Raw genomic sequence first — 23,613 nt, forward strand, 5'->3', positions numbered from 1 at the left:
CCAGGAGAGGAGACAGAGGAGGGAAATGGCAGGGGAAGCCAGACGCAATGTACAGTAAACATTTCCATACCTCCTATCTTCGTTAGGCAGCACACCCATTAAATATTGAAGATACAATTGTATGAAACCAAAGTTCGTAGTGAGTAGACTACATTTAAAAAGTATAAACATATAAATAAAAGTTGGTCTTTCACATCCCATCAAACCACTTCAACCTGCTGATGTAGAAACATTAGCAACAGATGTTTAGATGTGAGTTGTGAGATGGAGGTAGTGTTGGCTATCGTTACAATAACTTATGTCTTTATACCGGCTTGTTTCTACTGCATCCGACACATTCACTATGAGAACTATTTTCCTGCCATCTAATAAAATACATTTTAGTTTGTAAACGCATTGACTGTTTTTACAAGATAATCGATATTTGTGTCATAGTCTTCTGCATTCAGAACGTCTTGGCAGTCTGTCGGTATATTTTACTGCATCATAGCACAGAGCTGATGTGACTCAGTAACTACCTGGTCTGATGCTGAAGAGGCTTTTGAAAAGATGTTCAAGTTCATGTTCACGCACACCTACATGTACATTTATGTTGAATATGAGATAAATCAATAGCCTTTTATTACATGGCTTTATGATATAACTTTATGATATAATTCCATTATGAATCGCTTTAATTAATGTATTAATGGTATTAATTAATGATGATCATAAACTGTTTCATTTCAAATATTCCTTAATTCAGCACACAGTGAAATATTGGCAAACCAATCAGATACACCTTTATGTGTTAATTGTTAGTGAAGCAAATAGAAGCTGCACAGATATTAAAATAGGAATTATGGACTTAAGGATAGTCTCTAGGTGCGTCTTTGAGTGTATGTGCATGTACTATCGTATAAATCTTGTACTTTGTCTGTATCTCTGCTTCAGATTGTCTGTCTTCCCCTTATCACCTCCCCGACACTGCCTCACCCACCTCTAGCTCCCTGTAAGGGTCCCCCAGGGGTCCCTGTGTCCTGTCAGAGTACCACTGTGCCTGACTTTCATTAGCCAGCACCCCACAGGCTCTGTCACACAGCGTAAACACACCCCAGTGACACACAGCGAAAAACAAACTGCTGCTACCCAGACTCACAGCAAAAGGCTACTTTGTCTCTGTGACTGCTGGCAGCATTGTACAATAATGTTGTCACAATATCTGATATTTATGAAAAACATCTACATACTGACATTGTGATAAACAAGGAAAACACTAACAAACTGTGAAACAGCTCCTTTGTCACCGAACTGGAGTGCATGTAGGGCTAGTAGTGTTTAGTTGAGTAGATGTTTTTCAAAAGGGGTTAAGGTGAATTGCAAGTAAAAGTTGTGTGGCCGCCAGAAATATGCTTGAGCAGTGTTTTTTTTTTTTTTACCTTTATCTCTGTATATATTTCAAGCAGTTGTACGCACTCAGTTGCATCTTACTTTCTTTCCCTTTCTTTCATTCTCTGGTATTGCTGTTCATCTGTCCGTCCTGTTTCTTGGCTGGGTGGCTACTGCACTGCGTGTGTGTGCGCGTGTGTGTGCTTCTTTGGGTCATGGCGGGTGTGATTTGTTTTATGGGGTTCATGTTGTGGGGGATGAGTAGGTTATGCATCCAGGAGGGCAATGCTTCAGCAGTTACACGGAGTCACTATGTACTCCCACGACGAGCATCACACCACCACCCCCTACTGCTGGAGTGACAGAGGTAAGGGGGCTTCGGCCGCAAACATAATAACTGCTGTCCAACTCAGTAATATACGTTTGTCCGTCAGTCAATCAGTATGTCCTCCGTCCTGTGGTTCTGTTTAATCTAAAACACGCTTTAAAGTGCTTGCTCACCTCCTGAAGTGTAGGAGTGAGACAATGTCATCTTTATAGAAGCTCATAGTGAATGTTTTCCAGGCAGTATACATTTTGGCATACAGCACCCATCTGGTGTTGTTACATAAAGTCTGCACTCTGTATAACATTTGGCTTGAAATTCAGCACTGCACATTGCCTGGCTCTGAATAATTCAGAAATGCTGCAGTACAGAAATACTTCTACGATGGAGGCTTTAAGTACACAATGGACGACCTGAATGGGGAGCACTCAAACAGAGTTGAAGCAGTTTTTGAATTTGGTGCAACCGCCAGCGTGTGTATGTGTACGCGCCTACTTACGCGCGTCTGTCTGTAAATGCGTGTATGTTTGTGCGTGACTCAGTATGTTTGCAAAGACGCTGAATAAAAATCTTGCTACCGAGTAAAAAGCTGCGCGCAAGGGCGTGTATGTGTGTCTTGTCCAGTTTACCCTTTGTAATGTTTGATCACTTTGCTTCTCAGTGTGTCTCTTCAGTGGCATATTCCTATTTGTTCCAGGATTTTACATGACATGCAATCTGCAGACAGGTTATGTTGACTTTTAGAATATTTGTCTTCTGCGCTGTTTATTACTTACTCTCCTTACTAAATGCTTTTTTCTTTTTTAACGCTTGTCCTCTCTTACAACCATTCTTTCTCCTTTGTCCACTACGTTGCTCTCTCATCCACCACTCTTACTGCTTCCATACATCTCTCTTTATATCTTTGTCTGTCTTCTTTTCTCTCTCATCCTTTCTTCTCATGCCACTTCTTCGTGTCTCTCTCCTCATGCGTTGTTTCTCTGTGCTGTGCCTCTGTGTTTGATGGCTACTGCCACAGAGAGCCGTGAAAACTCCTTCAGCCGCTCACGAAGCTCCAGTGTGTCTAGCATCGACCGGGATACCAAAGAGGCAATCACCACACTTCAGTTTGGAGAGTCCTTTGCACGCAAGAATGACACGCTGCCCACCCCATGTTTATGGGTGGGTACCAGCTTAGGTGTGGTCCTGGTTATACCCATGTCCATTCCCACTGACCAGGAGGAGAGGATGGAGGAACCTGTCACCATTGGTCCCAGTGGTAAGTCCCAGTGGGGCTGGGTTTCATAACAAAAGTGTTTTGTATTTTACATGTATTTTTTAATAGAAAGCCCACTGTACTTCCCAAAAGCTCATTAATTTTGGTGTGAAAGGCTTTTAGCTGGTTTCACTCTCATTAGCAACAACATCAAGACAAACACATAATAAATCTGAAGTTGAGAAAGAAGACATTAAAAACCCCGCCATGACTTCCCAATATGAGATCATTCTCGGTTTACTAGTATTGTGAAATGGTTAACTCACGACCAAGCAAAAGCCATAAAGCAAACCGTAAACCTATTCAACTGTATTACCTACTCAATTCAGAGTACGTCCTTTTGATTGAAAACCTCTGCTCTCCTGTGGCTTTGAAGCTGTGCTCTGATGTTTTATGCTCCACATGACAAACATAAAGCGTAATGTGGATTTTCAGTGTTTGAAAATGTTTGACAAGAACAAAATGGATGGTCTGTACTGTACGTTCTCCATTTCCATTTTTAACATGTCGTGAGACATATGCACAGTGAGACATGGAATATACTGAAGCTGAAGCTCTTCAATTATCTCATAATAGGGATTGATTTTATCAGCATAAAACGTCCAGGCCACCTTTGGCTGGTTTTGTAAACTTAAAACACGCATTAATGAAAATAAGTTATATCAATAAGACTGTTAAGTATAAATAAAACAGACTGAGGAAAAAATATGGAAAAGAAAAACAGGACAAAGAAAAATTAAGACGAGGAACAGTAGGTTCCCTAAGGAATGAAGTGCACTGTGTTAAGCTGCATTTGCAGCCGGCCTCACTAATACTGGCTCCTAACACCTCATTTGTTTCAATTAGAGCAAATTTTGTTGTCATGGAGAACTTATTCTGCGCTCAAGAGCAAGCAAAGGTTTTGTAGCCACATTGTGTTGCACTATGACTGAACAAAACTAAGCCACTGAAACATGTATTACAGCCAGTGCAGAAGCAGAAGAAGAAAAAAATCAGTTTTTCTGAGAGAAACAGCATTAGTTGAACCAGAAATCCAGATCCTTTGAATTACCAGTTGTTCTTATGAGACTGTGTGTATAAGAAACAACCCAGCTTATTACTGGATGGTCACCAATTCAGTTTCAAGTTAAAATTGGCAACAAAAACAGTAAAGTGACAACAGTAAAGACAAAGTTTTTTTTTTTTTTTTACTTAGCCTGTGTTGTCTCCTGTGGATTTCCTGTGCAGAGTTGATGCAGCAAATGTTGTCTTTGAGAAAAATGTCAGGCTACTATAGTGTATGTGTAAATGTTGGATTGTTTTGTACCCAAGTGAACAAAGATAACTAAATGTGCTCATGTGAACATTTGTGTTTCTTTAACTGATTTTTACTGAGTGGTCTGTCATACTTATATTTAAGTTTATGTATTCTTTGCCTTGTGTATGTTATACTCTGCTGAATAGTCAAACTAAATTTTAATGGAGATAAGTGTAGAGCTTTGAATTGGTCATTTCCACAGTGGTTTGCAACATCTTGGCTCGTGCTTTGCAAACAATTAGCTCAAGACTGCACGATTTCCCTGTTTCTCTCTGTCGACTCTACCCAAACACTCGCAGGAGCTGTGCTGATGCTTAAGGGCTCAGTGCTGCGCTTTGGCTTCTTGGACTGCATGGGAGCGCTTATTCAGAGCCCCTACGAGGTTTGGCGGGACCTCAACGCCCCCGAGGACCCTGATCGACCGCGGCGGCGCAAGCTGGTCCACTTTTCACCATCATCCTCCCAGGACGCCTGCGGAGAGGGACATCTGGCTGTGTTGTGCTCTGAGAGGCAGGCCAAAGTATTCCTGATGCCCTCGCAGTCTTGCCTCTTTGTCCACAACATCACTGAGTCATCCTTTGTACTGCGAGCCGACGTGGTATCTGTGTGTAACAGTGTGTGCCTGGCCTGCTTTTGTGCCAATGGGCACGTCATGACACTCAGGTACCTAAACAAGCTTTGCATGTGTTAATTTTGCCTGTTTATAGTTGTGATATTTTACTAGGAATTTACGCAATATATGTATAGTTTAATGAATCTTTTGGTATTAAAGGCTGTATCTGTGCAGCTAATACTTTGACTTAGAGATGTGCAGTTAATCATATGATTAAAATAACTATTTTGCCTTTACAGTTATTTAGACTGGTTGAATGCAGTGTTGCCCTCTGCATTTAGAGGGCCAGTGCTGATGCATCAAATGCAATATTTCCTATTGAAGGGTAAACCGTACATATTGTGATTCATTTGAACACACTGTGACTAACTTGTGCCTGTTTTACATCTGTGGACAAGAATGTTTTCAATGCAGATAATGTGCAAGACGTGTGACAGCACTGTCCACGAAGGGATAACTTTATTGGATGCTAATCAGAGGCACCATTTGTCCTGTTTTATTTATTCTGTTGAGTTTGATTTTTAATAATCCTGTTTTCATAGTTGTGCATCTTGAATTTAGCTATGATGTACTCTACAGTTGTTATTATTCAGTTAATCCTGGTATGTAACTTGTCCTTTATTCTTCTTATCTAGTTTGCCCAGTTTAAGACCGCTGATGGATGTCAATTACCTGCCTCTGACAGACATGCGCATTGCAAGAACCTTTTGCTTTACCAACGGGGGGCAGGCTTTATATCTTAGCTCCCCAACAGAGATCCAGAGAATTACATACAGCCAGGAGATGTGTGACAACCTGCAGGTGAGCGCTGCTTTCCTTTTGTCATTTGGTTCAATGAAAGGCGTCCACTACATGTCTATGATGTATGTACTGTATATGGTGTCCACATCAAGACCTGTCTGATTTGACTGATAATTTGTGTTTACTATTAGTGATGAAATAAATAAGCAGGTGTCATTATTGCCACTCTTAGTAAAACCCCGCCCAGAGCTGACAGGAGCTACGTGAAGTGAAATGTATAGATGTGCTATTACAGTGTGCATGTGTGCATGTACACATTGTCCTATACATATTCATAGAGGTTGGATTCTCACTAAAAATAATAGATGTCATAAGGGGCTGGTAACATGATGCTACCATAGTGCCACCTACAGGCAAACAGTGGTTTCTCAGTTTATGTACAATTCTCCCCAGACATTGAAAAATCCATCTACAATAGGACACAATATATCATATAATTACCAGTGGGCACTATGGCAGTTTTAAAAATCAAACCAAATCATAGAAGACTTTGGTACTCTGACCCCACCTTACTTTAGTGATGACCAATATATCTTGTGTCAAATTAGAGAGATTTGTTTTATAAAAACTGTACTGAGACTTATTTTCATTTCCATTCATTGCAGGAAATGCTGGGAGAGTTGTTTACACCAATAGAAACACCAGAAGCCCAGAACAGAGGCTTTCTAAAAGGCTTCTTTGGAGGAAACGCCCATACCTTTGACAGAGAGGAGCTCTGTGTGTTATTTAATTTTTCTCTGTAGTGTATCAGTCCAGTGTGTTCTACGTGGACTATAAAATATCACATTACATTGATTAATCAACATATGTATACAGTACATGGTTAATATCTTCATCTTGGTCATTTTCTGTCTTTTTTACCTGATGTGGTCGTCAGTCGGTGAGGCAGCAGCTGGGAAGGCTTCGCGGAGTCTGGCGCAGCACATCCCTGGACAGGCGGGGGTGGAGGGCATGAAGGTGGCGGCTAGTGGAGCAGTGGGTGAGCTGGCTCGGGCCCGCATTGCTCTGGATGAGAGAGGGCAAAGACTGGGGGAACTGGAGGAACGAACCGCTCTCATGATGACCAGTGCTGAAACCTTCTCCAAACATGCTCATGAGGTGAGAGTGCAGTGGTACTATTTTAGGTTGTTTCTCGAAGTAGTTTAGCTAAAATGTAAAATCTGTCACACTAAGTGATGGTGATTTAATCTTACACTGACACGCAGATTCCTTTTTACTACACAGATGAGCTAAAGTTTTAATGTGGTGTTGTTCCAAAGATATACTCTGCAACAGAAAAAGAATATTCTTTACCAGTAACCTATGATAATATTTGTCTCTTTGTAGCTGATGTTAAAGTGCAAGGACAAGAAGTGGTACCAGTTCTAATGACAGGACAGAGGGCTGAGACTGCCCTTCAGCTGCTGGAGGCTTTATGCCGGGACAGGGACTTTCACTCTACAAATGAGAGCGACCGAAGATGAGACTCAAGAGTGACTTTGTCGTTACAGCTTCTGGACTGGCTGTACAGCATGTGCGGCACTGTGACATTGTTGAATGGCAAGGACAGGTTAGTTCCTTGTCTAGACATGCAGTAATAAGGACAGAAAGATGACGGTGGACGGCATTTGAAGGACTGAAGATAGAAGGAAATGTGAAGTGTGCGTGTGTGTGTGCGCGCGTGTGTGTGTGTGAGCGCGTATGTATGTGCATGGTTGGGTTTTCTGGACCTCACTGTGTAGATACTTAAAAGTTAAGAAACCAACAAGAAATGCATGAAATAAAAATGGATGGCTCCTAAAAATATCCACCTGCCATATTAAAAAGCAGCATGCTACTTTAACGGGAGATACAAAAATAAAAAGTTTTATTTAATGATGTAAGCCAACAACAGAAACTATGAAAAACTTTATATTTTTTGAAATATTGACAAAAAACTATATATAAAAAGGGAAATGTATACCTGCATTGCTATTAAGCCAAAACCTGTGTTCCTTTACCCCTTTTATTTTTGTTTTGTTTCATTCTAAACTTTTTTCTTAGTCAGTATTACTTAGCACAGTATTAAATGCACATAGCTTTCTCTACACTACACTATAACGCTAAAACTTTGTTATCACCAAATACTCTGGGCTGCACAGTGCAAACACTGATCAGCAGTATTTACACTTAACTCTGCACTGTGTATTCACACAAATTTTTGGCTGCTGCTACTTACTAAATCGTGAAGACGAAGATCTAACTCCCCAAAAACAACTGGATGAAAAACAGACACGTAAACTGATTGGTGTGAGACGTATGGAGAGGCTGAAAGAGTTTAAGTGGTATTTTGGAAAGGGTGTGATTTAATCTATAGTATGAACCTATATACTATTTATGTGCCATAAAAAGCGAGATGCGTGAATCCACTCAGTGTAAACTAACTAACAAAGAGCTAATCGATAGTCAGTAGTCATCATGAATTCCTGTGGATCTGAACACAGGAGCTAAGACTAACAGGAGTTCGTCATAGAGGGCATTTATGAACATTAAATAGGTCTGTTTTATTTTGGTAAACATAAATAAATGAGGGTGTTCTTTTATTAAATTTTTTTTTGTCTGTTTACCATTCGAGTCTTTAGCTGCCTTTGTCAGATGTTCACGTCGATCGAACCACCACATTGTGGTTTGATTGTGTATGAGTGAGGAGAAAGAGTACCGCAAGTGATAAACTGGACTCTTTCTCAGCCAAAGCAATCAAAAATGAATGACACCCTCTCATCGCTCTCCACCTGAGTCCTTTTAAAAGTTGTGGTTTGTGCGTGTTTCAGTGTTAAACCGGAGCGGTCCTCTTTTCATGATCACAAAGGATACTGTCAATGGTTGTCACTGTCTTTGTGATGGGAATACAAAGAGGAATTGGAATCACATCCAGCTAAACCCTTGTGAGTTGTTGATCAGTAAAGGTTTCAGGAGAAGTAACAGTATTATTTTCAGTGGTGTTCAGATGTTGAGTCAGTGAAGAAACGTGTGTACATGTGTAAAACATTTGCAACAATTTCAACTGAGGGCAAATATGGTAATTAATTCTTTTTTTTTTTCAATATCGTTCTTGATGACTATGATATCCTCTTGTCGCAGTCCTATATTTGATGGTGATGCCCTCTCAACTGAAGGCTCTTGTATGTTATAAACAACAAATGTTTCATGATACATGGTCGTGTATCATATTGTGATTGTGTTGTACACGTCAGTGGGTAGCCACACGACACGGGCAGACAGCGTTAGATGAGGAGGATATTTTGTACTTGTGTATTTGTCTGTATTTTGAATTGATCTGAAAAACCAAACAGGATTATTGATATCCATCTTTCACACATCAGGCCTTTTATGCATACACGTGTTAACACATGTAAAGCGTTGCAATTTTGATGTCACTACCACATAAGATATGCACAGCGACACATATACTCAAAGCCTGAAGTACAAACAAACAAGTGAATCTTCATTGGTGGTCATTTCGGCCTGCTTTCTGTCAGGCTGCTGAGGCATTCCTTAGGCGCAAAACAGCCCACAAATCTATTCGTTTTGTCAAATCACCTGAAATCCAAACACGGACAACTGTGCATTTCAGGAATTACATATGGTTTGATTCAATTGCATAAAGTAAATTTTCTCTTCTATCCTCTGTACCGTCAGTGAGATTTGTGTTCAGTGCAGTTCTGTCAGAGGGAGAGAAAACACACACACTTACTTACACACTCATACATACATAAAGATAAAACCACAAGAAAAAAAAAATCTTTGACTTCTACTGACAGGGTGTTTTGTTAGTATGTTTTTGTTTTTTATATTAACTGTACAGTACAATCTTGGGTGAGAGGTGAAACAACAAAGAAAAAAAAACAACAACATGAAAATATAAAGACATTCTTGGGATATTTTTCTCTCTATATGTTGTACCTGTTACTGCTGGTACTGTATCTAGTATTCTGGCTCTGTCTAAATCACTGGAACTCTGTAGTTCTTCACACTGTAGTATCCTGAAAAGGCATTTCTCTGGTTTTCTCAGTGATGGCAGCAAAGTTTGTCTTATTTAAATGGATTCTACCACTTTTTGTTCTTCTTGATATTATACTTGTGTAATAGAAATTACTTGACAATAAAGAACTGAAAAATATGTTGATGCAAAAGCAAACTGAAATAAACATTGATTGATGTACACATTCGTGAGCTTTATTTTGCTGATTGCAAACCACAACCTTTTTTTTTTTTTACTTTTTACCTTCTTGTTTCAGTACCCTCACATCAGCAGCCAATGTGTTGAGTCTCATCCAGTGAAGCATGAAGCAGAGAAGCAGTCAGCAAAAGATGTCACATGAAAAATGCATTTCTCTCTGGTAATTTATCTACATTTGATATATTATATCTATAAATCTCACACACACAAAAAAAGAAAAATATATATATTTACCCCACTCCCTGGCTGTTTGAATCATGAATCTTGATGTTCATTTTCATTTCCACACTCAGTCATATTAAAGTTTGGTGATGGATCTATCCCCACTGTTGAGAAATACTGTAGTACAATGAAAACTAGAATATCATGATTATTCAAACAATTTATACATTTTTAAACTTACAATAATTGATGACAAAAAAAAAAAATAGTGCTGCATAACTCGACCATAAAAAGCCACATTCCCTCAGAATAAAACTCATTTGGCTGACAGCATTCAAGACTTCCGGATTTCCGTGCAATCAGATTTCAGTTCATGGGTCCACTTCTTATTGAGCCAATCAAATCTAGAGTCAGTGGAGCGGTGACCAATCGCATCCTTATCCCGCCCCCCTGATCATTCAGCAGACAATCTGTTGAGGAGAAGCTGAATTTAGCGGATAAATCACAGAAGATGTCTTAATATAACAAATAATACGTCTGTTTGAGCCACATGTGAACAGCTGGCAATGTATCCCGGTAATAGTCGTATCCCAAATGGAAACGGAGCAAACTAAATCCAGGACGATTCCCCGCAACTTCCTGCAATTTGGACCTTTTTAAAGCAGCGATGGCACGTTTGGGTGGATCTTTGCATGAAGAAAAGTAACACTGCAATGATGAAGGCAGAGACTGCTGCAGACTGTCCACTGGCTATGTCTCTTCGGGGGTTTTGGCTGCTGCTTCCTTTCTGTCTACATGTGTTCGGACCTGCAGTCCCAGGGGCTCAGGCCGGCTCGGTACCCAGCGCTGCAAAAACTTTAGTATGGGGACCCGGACTGGAGCCAGACATCGTCCTTCCAGCTCGGTTCTTCTACATACAGGCGGTGGACACAACGGGGAAAAAGTAGGTACCTCTGCTGCCTGATTCAGGCCGAAGCCTGCAGCTTTTACACCCGGATAGAAGAAGCTGCTCAATGTGGATCAGAGCAGAAAACTATAAAGTCAAAGAAATCCTGCAGCTTTTTGTAATGATCTGCTTGTAGGTGTTAATAAGCATTGATGTATTATTTATTTAATAATATGAATCCATTCTTAATGTTCAGTATATGTTGAAAACTACCTCCATCAATGTCACTATGTTTCTATTACAATCATCTGTTATTTATATGTATGTATTATTCAGAATAATGCTGTCAAACACATGTGGTTCATTTTAACCTGGTCCATAACAAGAGAATGGACATGTAAGTTCAGTGACTCCTTTTATTAAAAAGCTCCCATGGGTCCAATGACGGTGTCACATTCAGTGTATTGTTGTTTCTAACACACATGCTGTGGGTTTCAGGAGGATCAATATCGGTTTCCACCACTGTAAGTGGATGACACCGATAATTGTTGTCTGCAGGTACAGAAGAGACGCTTATAGCATGTCAATACAAAGAAGCTGTGACATTATACCAGCAGACTGTTGATAATGTACAAATTGTTGTATTTCATTAAAGAAAGTCACAGTATATTAGAACAAAACTATGATTGTATTGGTCAGGTACTGTCTGTGTCCCAAGTCAACAGTCTACTGTATACTTTTTCTAGCTTTGTTCTCTTGTAACAGAAGCACATTTTCCATATTCTGTCTCTCACGCAGTTTTACGAAATCGCCTGGCGAGAAGACCTTTGAGGTGAAGATCGACTCCCCGGTGGAGCAGTTCACCAGGATTTGGATCCAGGTCCTGGATCGTCAGGACGGGTCGTTCCTGGTTCGCTACAGAATGTACGCCACCTACACGGACCTTCACGTGCACGTTCTGCTCAAGAACAAGCACGTAGCCAAGTCACCGTTCATTCTCAGAGGTAGCTCACGTCCCAAGCCGCCTGCAAAATATGTTTTAGGATGAGACTTGTATTTTTATGTTGCTGATAAAAGGAACACATGTTCAGAACAGGTGCAGATTTTCATGAAATGTATCTGTTGTCAGGTCAAGTCTACCACGAGGGCTGTGACTGTCCTCAGGCCAGTGATTCTGTATGGGAGGCCCACATGCACTGCCCTGAGTCCTTCCCCCAGATAGACACAGACTTATCCCTCTTCCCTAGTGTCGACCTGGATCGTAACGCTCATGAGATTCCACAACGCTTTGGACAGCGGCAAAGTCTCTGCCATTATGCTGTCATAGATAACAAGGTACACGACATCTGAAACAAGACGCATTAAACATGCAGTTACGCTGCATCTTCCTCAGAGCAAGCAATCGGATATCACTGAAACATACACTGCTGGTCAAAAAAAAAAAGTCACCACCCGGATTTAACTATTCAAATAGGGGCCCTCTACTCAATTCATCTTCAATGAGGCTATACTACGCTGCATGCAGCCATGAAGCTACATGTAAACTATAATGTAGCTCCTGTTGTGTTATGTTGATGTAGTTTTTTTTTTTCTTTTCATCAGGTCTATGTTAAAACATTTGGAGAACATGTAGGTTTTAGAATCTTTATGGATGCACTGCTCCTGTCACTCACCAGGAAGGTAAATCTCTCACCTTCTTAAACTACCAGTGTAACCCTGAAACATTTTAACATTTGTAATCTCTTAAACCTTTTATTCATCACTTGATATTGAATGGCTGGATTTTCTTTTTATATTCCATCCATCCATTCATCTTTCCATTGTGACGTTATGATGTTTAATAAGGATTCAGTGATGATACATTTGCGAGCAGGAGTAGGCAGCAGCGTTTTTCCTAGAGTTATATTGATAATAATCATTTTTCGTTTCTTTCAGTTATTAAAGAACATACTCCATTTTCCTTCTGTGTGGTGTGTGAGCAGGTGAAGCTCCCTGATATGGAGTTTTTTGTCAACCTGGGTGACTGGCCGTTGGAGAAGAGGAAACCCACTGAGAAGATTCATCCTATCTTTTCTTGGTGCGGCTCTAACAATACCAGAGACATTGTCATGCCCACTTATGACCTCACTGAGTCTGTCCTCGAGACCATGGGAAGGTGAGCCTCTGCATCCATAACACCGTATCACCAGATATTCAGCAGATCTGACTGATTTTGCACCGGAGCTAACAATACCATTCGTTCTCATTTAATAAAAGTCTACAGTGATGCAGTAATTTATGGAGATTGATTTAGCGCACACACGAGGCCCTGATTAAAAACCCAGCACAGGCAAATATCCCTCAACAGCAGCAGCCGTAATTACAGTGAGTCACTATTGAGTAGTCCAACAAAACTCCACCACAGGTCAAGTCTGCTGTCTGCAAGTGAGGCTGAGTGAAGACCGTCTTTCTATTTACTGACATGAGTACCTCCTTTTTATAAGTGTATGAAACTGCGTCATATGTGACAGTCAGCACTGTGCCCTTCCAATGAACAGAGTCAGCCTGGACATGATGTCAGTTCAGGCCAACTCAGGGCCACCGTGGTCAGAGAAGAATGCCACAGCCTTCTGGAGGGGGCGGGACAGTCGTCAGGAGCGACTGGACCTGGTCAAGCTGTCAAGGGCTCACCCGAACTCCATAGATGCTGCTTTTACCAATTTCTTTTTCTTCAAACATGACGAGAGCCTCTACGGGCCACTGGTCAAGCACGTGTCTTTCTTTGACTTTTTCAAGGCAAGTGTCTAATGTAATGTCTTAGATTAAAAACATGTTTGATTATGCGGTGTGGGGGCGTAAAAGCTTCGTTGAGGGATATTTGGATCATGAATAATGGTTAAAGTTTACCACTGCTGACTGGGTTGAGTCAGCAGCTTTTTCCAGTTTAGTTAATTGTTTCATCACCGTAAGAATGCAACATCAGCAGACAGCCTCAGACAACAGCTGAAGGCTGCATCCACTGGATGCAGCCTTCAGTAAGGAATGAAACATCAAACCCAAACTATGTCTGCTGGAGATGTAAATTGCCAACACTCACTTTTAGGCTTAAAGACCTTCAGGTACACTTCTAGTATATTTTAATTCTTGCAGATTCTTATAAACAGTATTCTAATACATGTTTATATGTTTTATAACCTGTAGAATTGCTCCCAAGGATTTTGAAAAGGACTCTCTTTATCTCTCTCTATGTTCTTTTTCTTTTCCGTGTCCACCACCAGTACAAGTACCAAATAAACATTGACGGCACTGTGGCAGCGTATCGCCTGCCTTACCTGTTGGCGGGGGACAGTGTGGTCTTAAAGCAGGATTCTGCCTACTATGAGCACTTTTACAATGAGCTTCGAGCGTGGGAGCACTATATCCCAATAAGAGCGGACCTGGGAGACCTGTTGGAAAAGATCCAGTGGGCTCGTGAGCACGATGAAGAGGTGATAATGATTTTTATGGATAGTTTGTATTACATTTGGTTAAATTCTATCATGTTGGGTTAAAACTTTAAAACTGCACCAGATTCTTATTATTTCTTTAAGAATAAACATAATTTATCAGTGTCCTCGTGTGTTTTTTGTGATTAAAAAACAACATGCTTTGATTCCTACTGTCTTTCAGGTAAAGAAAATTGCACTAGCAGGTCAGCAGTTTGCCCGCAGTCATCTAATGGGAGACAACATATTCTGTTACTACTACAAACTTTTCAAGGTAACGCTTCTACAGTTGTAACATTATACAGCACACTTTATAGCAAAAAAGTCAAGGCACTACAAAAAGCAGTAAGCGAAGTACAATGAGGAAATGTTGCTCAGCTGCCTTCTTACACAATCACACAGGGTTTAAAGTCTGTTGCATTGGCACTGTATTGTCGTAGTTTTGAGTATGCACAACCCCTGTGTGCCATATTTCTCTCACCATGTTCAATGTCGTTCTTGCAGAAGTATGCCAAACTCCAGGTTACTGAGCCTAAGGTTCGTGAGGGCATGGAACTTGTAGCACAGCCTGCTGATGACCTGTTTCCATGTTCCTGCCACAGGTCGAGGGTAAGGGGCACCAATAAGTTCCTCTTAAAGTGATCTTTGTATTGTCTCACCCTCCTCTCTGCTTGCATGGTTACGCCATTGACCAGGACAACACCATCAGGGTGTAAACACAGCAATGTATTGCATTGGTAACCAGCTGATGTAAACACACACTACTATATTTTTTAAAAGAATTGAAGTGTTGAATGTTGTCAGCGAATAATCAAATGCACAATGAGGTTTAGGTTGAAGTTTGAAACTGAAGTTTGTATAGTTATGACTGGACTGCAGTTAGTATTTTGCCAGAACTGTTGCACTTTTAACGAGTGCGAAAATTAACGTGTAATTTAACATTTGTCAGGACAGCATGTTACAAAACGAAGCCCTGAAACAGAAGTAGCTGAAAGTCCTCTATCAATCTTTTATTACAGCTCGGCTTTCCTCACTGGTCAGGGATAGTGGCTCCCTCTAGTGTATGAAATGTGTCACTGTCTAGAAAATGCTGTTAAAAAATGATTTGTATTTATGTGTGTGTGTGTGTGTGTGTGTGTGTGTGTGTGTGTGTGTGTGTGTGTGTGTGTGTGTGTGTGTGAAAACTGGAACATTTATTAGAGACACCACTCCTGATGTGAGACCTTTATTTGTTTTTCAGACCAAGGACGAGCTTTGATTGATCCGTCACGCAGCTACTGGACAATCCTTCATATCATTTATATACTGTATGTTGCCAAATAAGTGAGGATTCACTGTACAACTATGAATATCACCTTATCTCGCAGTTCAAATAAATATTCTTTTTGTACAACATCGACATGTACTGTTTTCTGCCATATATATATATATATATATATATATACACACACACACATATACACCCAACCCCACTTTAAAAGCCCCATATACACAAATACAAAACCTCAATTAATATTTTAACGCAGTTGTTATTAAGGTGTGATATTTGACACACACTATATTTCTCTTCTCTTTCCTTCTTTGTAGTTCTCCTTTATCTAATTCCTACATTTGACTTAAACCCCTCATTCTTGTCTTTTAATGGCACACCCACCTCATTTTTGCAACAATGTGAGCACTCATCTTCACTCATCTACACTCATCTACACTCTTCTATCTTAAGATTACAACTCCCAAGCAAGCAAGTACCTATTAATGTAAAGTGCTGTAGTTTAGAGAGTAGCCAAACATTGATTATTTATTATTTATTATTTATTATTTTGCTGGACCTGCAGTAGCTAAAGATACATATCACATGTAAGGTAGATGGCAGGTGTAGTGACCACCCCTAAACACTAGAGGTCGCTCGTTTGCAGTGTAACGTTTGGACATCGGAGAAGAAACATCTTGTAATGGACACGTTTGAAGAGGTAACTTTAAAAAACGAAATGCACAATACAGTACCACACTACTTTTACCTCTTGAATTCCAGTGGGGACTTCGTTATTATTAATCAGCAAAGCTGTACGAGTAATGCTCGCTGACTTCTAGGCTGCGGTGAAGGTGCCGTTTGAGGGGAAGCAGCTCGACGCGGTGCTGTGTGTCCCCGCCTCGGTGACAGATGTCCACACCGCCGTGGTCCTCACACATGGAGCCGGCGGAGACATGAACTTCAGACATCTGCTGTCTCTGGCACATGAGCTGTCATCCAACGGCTTCCTCTGTCTCCGTTTCACATGCAAAGCTTTAAACTTGGCTTATAGAGTGAGGGCTTACCGAGCCGTGTGGGTGAGCGTTTATTCATCCATTCAGAAACACTACTTTGTGGCACAGTAGGGATCTTTGTAACAGTGAGATGTTTTCCCACTAGGACTACTTGAAGAAGCTGCAGAAGTTTACCATTAAACATATATTTGTTGGAGGTAAGTTCCCATAGTTGACTAAAGTACACACTCTTAATCCAGGTATAATGTGTGCAATGAAATAATGTGCATCCTTAGCATCTTAGGTCAATAAAAGACTAAAGTGTGTCACCACATTTCCAGTAAAAAATTGAATCATGGATAAAAACCCAGCTTCTTGGCTCTTAAACACTATGTGACCTGTCCACAGGCAGGTCGATGGGATGCCGTGCAGCTGCAGCTTTAGCCAGACAGCTGGTCGATCAGACAGAGGATTCACCTCAGGGTGTCATCTGCCTGTCTTTCCCTCTGCACCCACCTGGACAGCCACACGCCCACCGGCAGCGCAGCGAAGATCTCAGGGGGCTGCCTGAGGACATGTCTGTACTGTTTGTGTCGGGCACTGAGGACAACATGTGTGATAAGGTGAGGGGTGGTTGGGGCTCTTCATTCTAGCCTACCTGCAAGCACACACTTATATGTTTTCATTTTACACTCACTTTGTATGTGTGTGTAATAACATACAGTATATTCTTTATTCTTATTGTCATCCACTCAGTTTTTATATATTACATACTTTGATGAAATGATGTTAATGACATGTGGCACATCACTGAGTTTGCTTCTTGTCTATTCAGGTTCTTTTTGCTGAGATGGTGAAAGAGTTGAAAGCTCAAGCTGACGTTTTCTGGCTACAAGGAGGGAGCCACGGGCTGACAGTGAGGGGACGGTCCGAGGATTGTGTGTTACATGAAGTGAATTTAAAAGTTATTACCTGGATGAGAAAACAAGGAGCATAGATCACATGTTTTTGTTAAATAAAGGATATTTCTTTACACTATGAAGTCAAATTATGATCTAATTATTTCTCTTGCTTTTCTGACTACTTAAGGGAAAGGCTTGCAGCCATTAAAAGCATGTTTAACGTATGTAGATTGTTCTCATTTTTTACATATACATGTATGCCTCATACTGACACTCGAACCTCAGTATACCATCTAGCTGAGCTGACAACTGAAGGGTTAAAGCTGAACCTGGAAGAGTGGTGTCTGCAGTAACAATGTGAGTGTTTAAGTTGACATTGCAGCTGAACTCGGAGAACTTGAGCTTGTTAAGATGATCTAAAATCTAAAGTTAACCATTTGCTTGCTGTCCGGATTTGCTGTTGACTTTTATTTTGGTCGCTGTCCCTTTAACACGACGTCTGACGTGTTTACGTAGTCGAAGACAATTGGCTGGCTGACCGGATATCTTTTGCAGGTAAGCATCATGGCAGGAGAGATGTGGAACAGGGTAAACATCCTCTTCCCCAGTGCTGTTTCCAGTGTCCGTATACATTTCAGCACAACGACAGGTATGATGGATTGGTCTCATGAAAATAAGCTAAATGTGACTGCCACGTGATATATGGTGCAAATCTAAGCGCCGTTTATACGGTATATACAGTATGTCCGTGGCAACCCACGTGGGAGGTCATGGATCCCCCCCCTTAGTGAAATAAAGATGGTTGTTTGCATGTTGTTGCTGTCTTGCAGATTCAAATGTTAAAGCTCTGTTGGTGGAAAACGAGAAGGTCCTTAAGCTAATCCACAGTGAGCTTCTTCAAACGGAGGTGAGAGTTCTCTACGAGCTGCTGTACATCCTGAATAACAGCTACAGAGGAAACAAGACGTTCAAGTCCTTACAACAGGTGAGGGCTCTGGGTGAAGCTTCTACAGGACAAAAACGAATGATTAACAAACCCTCTAAGCTGTGTGCTCCATGTATTCTTACCAACAGGTTGAACAATGTGTAAACCGGCTGAAGAACATGAAGCTCGATGTTGCTCTACAGGAGCTGAGGGATCTGTGTCCCACTAAAATTCAAAGGTGAGTTTAACTGGTTCAGTGATGTGTGAAAGTTATTTTAACCTTAATAGAGTGAGGTAGAACGACAAAAGAAATCACATTCAATCAAACCCCCAATCAGCTTTGATGTAAGTTCAAGACATCTATATGTTAGATTAAAGTACACACAGATTAAAAAAAAAAAAAAATCATACTCATGTGCAAACATAACTTTTAATAGTTTTGTTCTGAAACAGTGTTTTTGTCTGTTGTTTTTTAAGAGGAGTAAGCATCAAGATTGGGGAGTGTGATGTTCCCAGTCAACCCATGCTGGAGTGGCTGTGTCTCAAATTGCTGGGAGCTGCCCAGCTCGTGAGCTGCACATTGAATCGATGCAACAAAGCTTTTATGTATCCTTTCTGCATCTGATGCTACTATGTGATCGTATATGTGCATGCATACAGATCTCTTTGCTTGAGGAAAGCTTGAAGCTGTTGAACCTCTGTGTGTCACCTGTTGGGTTTTTCTTAACACGCATATGTTTCAGACTTACGAAGCAGCAGATGAAGTGGGAGGAGTTTGTTATTTTAAATGTGGTGATAACCAGCATGCTCAGTCGTCTGTGGTGAGTCTCTTTATTGCTATGTGTGTGCTAAATACCACCAGTTGCAGGTACAGTATTTAGGTTGTACCAGGTCACTTTATTGGTTGGTTTAAACTGAAGGTGTGTACTGTATTAATGCTGTATGTTTATTCAGCCTCTCCAGTCTAAACTCACTTATCTTTGTGCTGCATTAGGGTGATTTTCCGAGCCTTCCTGGTCAGTCTGTCCACACTGTACCAGCAGCTCCTGGAGTTGCTCCGAGAAGTAGCCTGTGCCAAGCCCATGCCGTTCCTCACAGACTTCTCCCTGCCAGCAGATTTGACGCAGTTCTTGCATCCCTCTGATGCATTATTATTGATTGAACAACCAAAGCGGATTTCTAGCACCAAAGGCCTCGAGGCAAGAAAGCAGCAGCAGCAGAAGAAATCTTCTGTTAAAGAAAAGAACCTGGGACAGTCATGGAAAATTAAAGAAGACCTCGGCATTGCTATTGAAAGAGGTGTGGTGTGGTTTTTAACATTTAGATGACACAGCCTTAAAGGACACTTGCCCCTGTATGATCAGCTCACTGTGTTATTAATGTTGTATGAAATATTATTTTACCCTGACAGGTTGGAATTAAGTCATTATTGTTACGATATTATTGATTGATTTTCCAGATAAAGATCTTGATGCTGACATGATGCCTTTTCTTAAGTTGTCCAGGAACTTTACAGAGGTATGTAAACAAAACAGATGGGGTAGTAGGAAATATGGATTATTTCATTACAAAGTGCTCGCCTAATACTTCTATTCCTACAATTGCATTGGCACCCAAGGTCAAATCCGTCCCACGGGAAACTAACAAAGCTGACAAGAAGAAACAGAAGTTCAAGAAACAAGTGAGAGATGCGACTACTTTCACAGACATGGCAACACACCTAGAGGAAATGATCCTGTGGTGTAAATCTGAGGGAATGAAAAAGGAAAAACGTCTCTTAACCTTCCTCCATTTGAAGTGCCAGAAAATGAAGTCTCTCGAGACAGCAGGTTATAAGTAAGGGGAACACTACACAGCATAAAGTTATTGAAGTGAAACTACTTACCTTAGTGTTCTATGACACACTTATCATATTAAATATAATTTTTTTTTATGATTTCCTTAGTGTCCAGAAGAAGTTGCGGACCTTCAGACAGGAAGCTTCCTGGGCTTTATCTCTTCAAGGATCAGTGCCAAGAAGCTGCCGTTTCTCTGCTGCACTAAGGAGAAATGCTCATCTGAGAACCCGTTTCCACTCACTTAGAAGTCAATTTAAGTCTTCAGTGGTCAAAGCTGGTGTAAAAAATAAGAGAGTGAAGAGACGACGAAAGAAGAGTGTGTTGTCGGTGTCTGGACTGTCGGAGGACAGACAACGAAGCAGGACTAAATATGAGACATCTCCTCAGACCATTGACTATGACAGCCATGATGACATAGATGATATATTTTCCTCTATAGGTTTGTGATGCATCCAAGGCAAAAAATGACTACCCAGCTGAGTTCAGTATGCACATTGACACATGCATCTCTGATTTGAATAAGGAAATGGATGAACTGGAATATGTTAAAGCGACTGATGATTGGTCTGAATGTCAAGTTCTAAACCGCAGCTGATTAGAGAGATTACTATACTTATACATATAAGAAAAGCATTGTTTTATCGACAAATAATGGTTTGAAGTTGATTTGGATGCAGCTCTGAGCTCCACAGCAGGGATGTACAGACATGGCAAACATTGTTGGTACCCTTCCGTCAAAGAAAGAAAAACCCACAATTGTCACTGAAATAACTCAAAACTGACAAAAGTAATAATAAATAAAAATGTACTAAAATTTACTTATGAAAACCAGTCATTGTTTTTGAGTTGTGGTTCAACAGAAGTTTAAAAAAAAAAAAAAACAAACTTATGGAACTGGCCTAGACAAAAATGAGGGTACCCCTAGAAAAGATAATAGTAATGCAACCATAGGGACGTGTTAAACTGAAGTGTGTCCTGTAATTAGGATGTTCGATATCATGGTGTGTACCAGACTGAACGTGGGCCACAGAAAGCTAAAAAGAGAGCTGTGTTAGTAGATTAGAAAATATAAATTTAGACAATCATGTTGAAGATAAAGACAATAAGACCATCTCCAAGCAGCCTGATGTTCCTGTGACTACAGTTGCACATATTAATCAGATGTTTAAGGTGCACACAACTGTAGCCAACCTCCCTGGAAAACTGATAACAAATTCAAGAGACTTCCAACTTCTAAAGAGATTAGAAGTGAACTCTAAGTTCAAGGTCCATTAGGGTCAGATTGCACCATCAGTCACTGTTTGAGCCAAAGCAGATTTAATGGAAGACGTCCAATGAGAACTACACTGTTAAAAGCAAATTAAAAAAAAAAAAAAAAACGAGAAAACGAATATTGAGAAGCTTCTGGGAGACATCACATCAGTTCTATATTCACAGATGCAAAAATGAAGCATATAGAGAAAAAACACTGTCCCTAAAGTGAAACATGGAGGAGGCTTGGTTATGTTCTGGGGCTGCTTTGCTTCAACAGGCACAGGGTGTCTTGAATCTGCAGGGTACAACGAAATCTCAAGACTATCATGGCAGTGTGCTTTTGTCTCAAACCTGAGTGATTGACTCAAAACAAAAGTTTTAGGGGTACCATAATTTTTGTTCAGGCCACTTTCATTCGTTTGTTTATTTTTTGTTTTGTTTTTTTTATGTCTGTTGAACCACAACTCAAAAGTAATGTCTGGTTTTTATTAGTTAATATTTTGGAAATTTATATTATTATATTATTATTATTATTTATTACTTCTTCAAGTTATTTCAGTGACCATTGTGGGTTTTTCTTTCTTTAATAAAAGGCTACCAACAATGCTTGCAATGTCTGTATACTGAATGATAAATTATAAATTATTATTTTTAAATTAGTATTACATAGTGTATGGAACAGGGTTTGAGTAGTAGTTGTTTTTTTTAATAGCAAGATAGGCAATTTTGTGACAAAACAATTTAGCTATATTACTAATTCCTTCTGTTTTACTTGGATGTTGGCAGAGGTAAATTCATTGAGTACTTTTAGATGACCTCACAGAAAAATCTAAAACTTTTCTAAAATCTAAAAGCAGTTTTTTGAAGATGCCTGCTTCTGTAACCCTTTAAAACATTTGTGCCTGTAATCTTCAGACAAAGAAAAAGTGTGATCAAGATGTTTTCTTATTTTTATACTGTGCTAGTAGCAGAAGATATAGTTCATTTAAAGAAAATACACATCACTTCCACGTTCACTATAATACACCTTACTTTTCTCACAAAAGTTAATGGAACTAGTCCAGTTGTTTTAGGGAGAGTCAGGATTTAAAGACCAATTATTTCTTATGCACACTGAATTTAAACTATTTTAATGAACCATGGAATACTGCTCATTAGCCAATTTAAAGTTATACAGGAGACAGATAAAGCCAGGCTCCACATCTGCATGGAGGTTTTAAATTGAAGGGACATTTTGGAAATGTAGCCTCTTGTCAATGTTCTGGGTGCTCCCTCTGGTGGAGTAGATAATTATTGCTCTCAGTTACTAATTAGAATGACACCAGGGGACTTGTAAATTGTAATGCCCCTTATCTAAGGCAGAGGTTTCGACCTTCTCTAGATTTGACTTTGTGGCCAGAGAGACTGCGAGTATTGACGTGTGAACGCAGTTGCAGTGTATTAATAAGCCGAGAGGCTTCAGAAATTGGCCACTGATGTGTGAAAGCTGTGAAGGTACAAGCGCCACCACATTGACCCAGGTCGGCGTCTCACTCTCTGTATTGAAGCTAAAGAGTTTTGTTGCAGCCTGTATTTTTGCTGCCCACCATCTTATCCTCCACCTGCACAATAACAGGAGTGCATTTTTTTTCTCCCCACTGAGCCTGACTTTGAGTTATGGTCTGCAGTTTCCAGTGTCCTGCACTTTGGATATCATCTAAACCAGTGAGCCGAGGTCAACTTCTGTCCTGACTTGCAGCAGGGGGAAAGGAGCAGAGGTAAAACCTTGAAGATCTGTATTTTGCATACGCACACACACAAAACAGTTTTTTTCCTCTCTCTTTTAAAAATAGGAGCTGCTCTGCCACATGCTGTCAGTGTCCAGATTTTGAGCCTTGATATGAGCTACACTATGATGTGTACAGAAATATATCAACAAAGCTCTCGGGCACGTATATGAACTAGTTTAATTTGTGGAAACAAAAAGTGAAGAAATCAAATTGGTTAACTTTAGTTATCTTCAAAGTTGCATATCTTGAACTATTAGAAGTGAAAGCTCAGAGTATAAATTCATGCACCAAAATAAGTGTCCCTGGCTGAAA

At 40.3% G+C, this 23,613-nt stretch overlaps 4 protein-coding genes across 6 annotated transcripts in view; all 4 read left to right on the forward strand.

Moving 5' to 3' along the window:
* The window catches only part of stxbp5l (syntaxin binding protein 5-like), a 107,653-nt gene extending 97,829 nt beyond the window's left edge, over positions 1-9,824 (forward strand). For both annotated transcript variants that reach the window (XM_026377440.1, XM_026377441.1), the window contains 7 exons: positions 1,634-1,735; positions 2,712-2,951; positions 4,545-4,908; positions 5,494-5,659; positions 6,265-6,376; positions 6,537-6,757; positions 6,986-9,824. In XM_026377440.1, the coding sequence (XP_026233225.1) occupies positions 1,634-1,735; positions 2,712-2,951; positions 4,545-4,908; positions 5,494-5,659; positions 6,265-6,376; positions 6,537-6,757; positions 6,986-7,027 (1,247 nt within the window). In that variant the 3' untranslated portion in view covers positions 7,028-9,824. The remainder of the gene's footprint in view (positions 1-1,633; positions 1,736-2,711; positions 2,952-4,544; positions 4,909-5,493; positions 5,660-6,264; positions 6,377-6,536; positions 6,758-6,985) is intronic.
* A 657-nt stretch (positions 9,825-10,481) lies between these two features.
* On the forward strand, positions 10,482-15,746 carry poglut2 (protein O-glucosyltransferase 2). 2 transcript variants are annotated; one of them, XM_026375585.1, is made up of 10 exons: positions 10,482-10,962; positions 11,704-11,909; positions 12,035-12,240; positions 12,508-12,585; positions 12,888-13,060; positions 13,443-13,680; positions 14,163-14,372; positions 14,554-14,643; positions 14,874-14,978; positions 15,610-15,746. In XM_026375585.1, the coding sequence occupies exons 1-10, from the start codon at positions 10,712-10,714 to the stop codon at positions 15,625-15,627; spliced, it is 1,575 nt and encodes a 524-aa protein (XP_026231370.1). In that variant the 5' UTR covers positions 10,482-10,711; the 3' UTR covers positions 15,628-15,746. The 2 variants fall into 2 exon arrangements, with proteins under 2 accessions (XP_026231370.1, XP_026231372.1); XM_026375587.1 differs by lacking the exon at positions 12,508-12,585.
* A 519-nt stretch (positions 15,747-16,265) lies between these two features.
* tex30 (testis expressed 30) lies at positions 16,266-17,686 on the forward strand. The gene is made up of 5 exons (XM_026376926.1): positions 16,266-16,339; positions 16,461-16,697; positions 16,780-16,831; positions 17,022-17,236; positions 17,449-17,686. The coding sequence occupies exons 1-5, from the start codon at positions 16,322-16,324 to the stop codon at positions 17,608-17,610; spliced, it is 684 nt and encodes a 227-aa protein (XP_026232711.1). The 5' UTR covers positions 16,266-16,321; the 3' UTR covers positions 17,611-17,686.
* Positions 17,687-17,857: 171 nt separating this feature from the next.
* nepro (nucleolus and neural progenitor protein) lies at positions 17,858-21,657 on the forward strand. Its single transcript, XM_026375704.1, has 10 exons — positions 17,858-17,872; positions 18,071-18,164; positions 18,346-18,500; positions 18,590-18,678; positions 18,918-19,046; positions 19,184-19,261; positions 19,435-19,739; positions 19,900-19,958; positions 20,059-20,276; positions 20,386-21,657. The coding sequence occupies exons 2-10, from the start codon at positions 18,080-18,082 to the stop codon at positions 20,723-20,725; spliced, it is 1,458 nt and encodes a 485-aa protein (XP_026231489.1). The 5' UTR covers positions 17,858-17,872; positions 18,071-18,079; the 3' UTR covers positions 20,726-21,657.
* The last annotated feature ends 1,956 nt before the right edge of the window (positions 21,658-23,613 follow it).

This window comes from Anabas testudineus, chromosome 21, assembly GCF_900324465.2.
Source record: "Anabas testudineus chromosome 21, fAnaTes1.2, whole genome shotgun sequence".
In the NCBI taxonomy this organism is placed as follows: Eukaryota; Metazoa; Chordata; class Actinopteri; order Anabantiformes; family Anabantidae; genus Anabas; species Anabas testudineus.

Excerpts from the sequence above, each read along its gene's own strand:
- tex30 (XM_026376926.1), top strand. Across the intron at positions 16,698-16,779 it reads GGGCTTACCGAGCCGTGTGG|GACTACTTGAAGAAGCTGCA; the intron begins GTGAGCGTTTAT and ends TTTTCCCACTAG. Across the intron at positions 17,237-17,448 it reads AGGACAACATGTGTGATAAG|GTTCTTTTTGCTGAGATGGT; the intron begins GTGAGGGGTGGT and ends TTGTCTATTCAG.
- nepro (XM_026375704.1), top strand. The coding sequence starts at position 18,080 with ATGGCAGGAGAGATGTGGAACAGGGTAAACATCCTCTTCCCCAGTGCT. Across the intron at positions 18,501-18,589 it reads CGTTCAAGTCCTTACAACAG|GTTGAACAATGTGTAAACCG; the intron begins GTGAGGGCTCTG and ends TCTTACCAACAG. Across the intron at positions 18,679-18,917 it reads TGTCCCACTAAAATTCAAAG|AGGAGTAAGCATCAAGATTG; the intron begins GTGAGTTTAACT and ends TTGTTTTTTAAG.
- poglut2 (XM_026375585.1), top strand. The coding sequence starts at position 10,712 with ATGAAGAAAAGTAACACTGCAATGATGAAGGCAGAGACTGCTGCAGAC. Across the intron at positions 10,963-11,703 it reads GTGGACACAACGGGGAAAAA|TTTTACGAAATCGCCTGGCG; the intron begins GTAGGTACCTCT and ends TCTCTCACGCAG. Across the intron at positions 13,061-13,442 it reads GTCCTCGAGACCATGGGAAG|AGTCAGCCTGGACATGATGT; the intron begins GTGAGCCTCTGC and ends TCCAATGAACAG.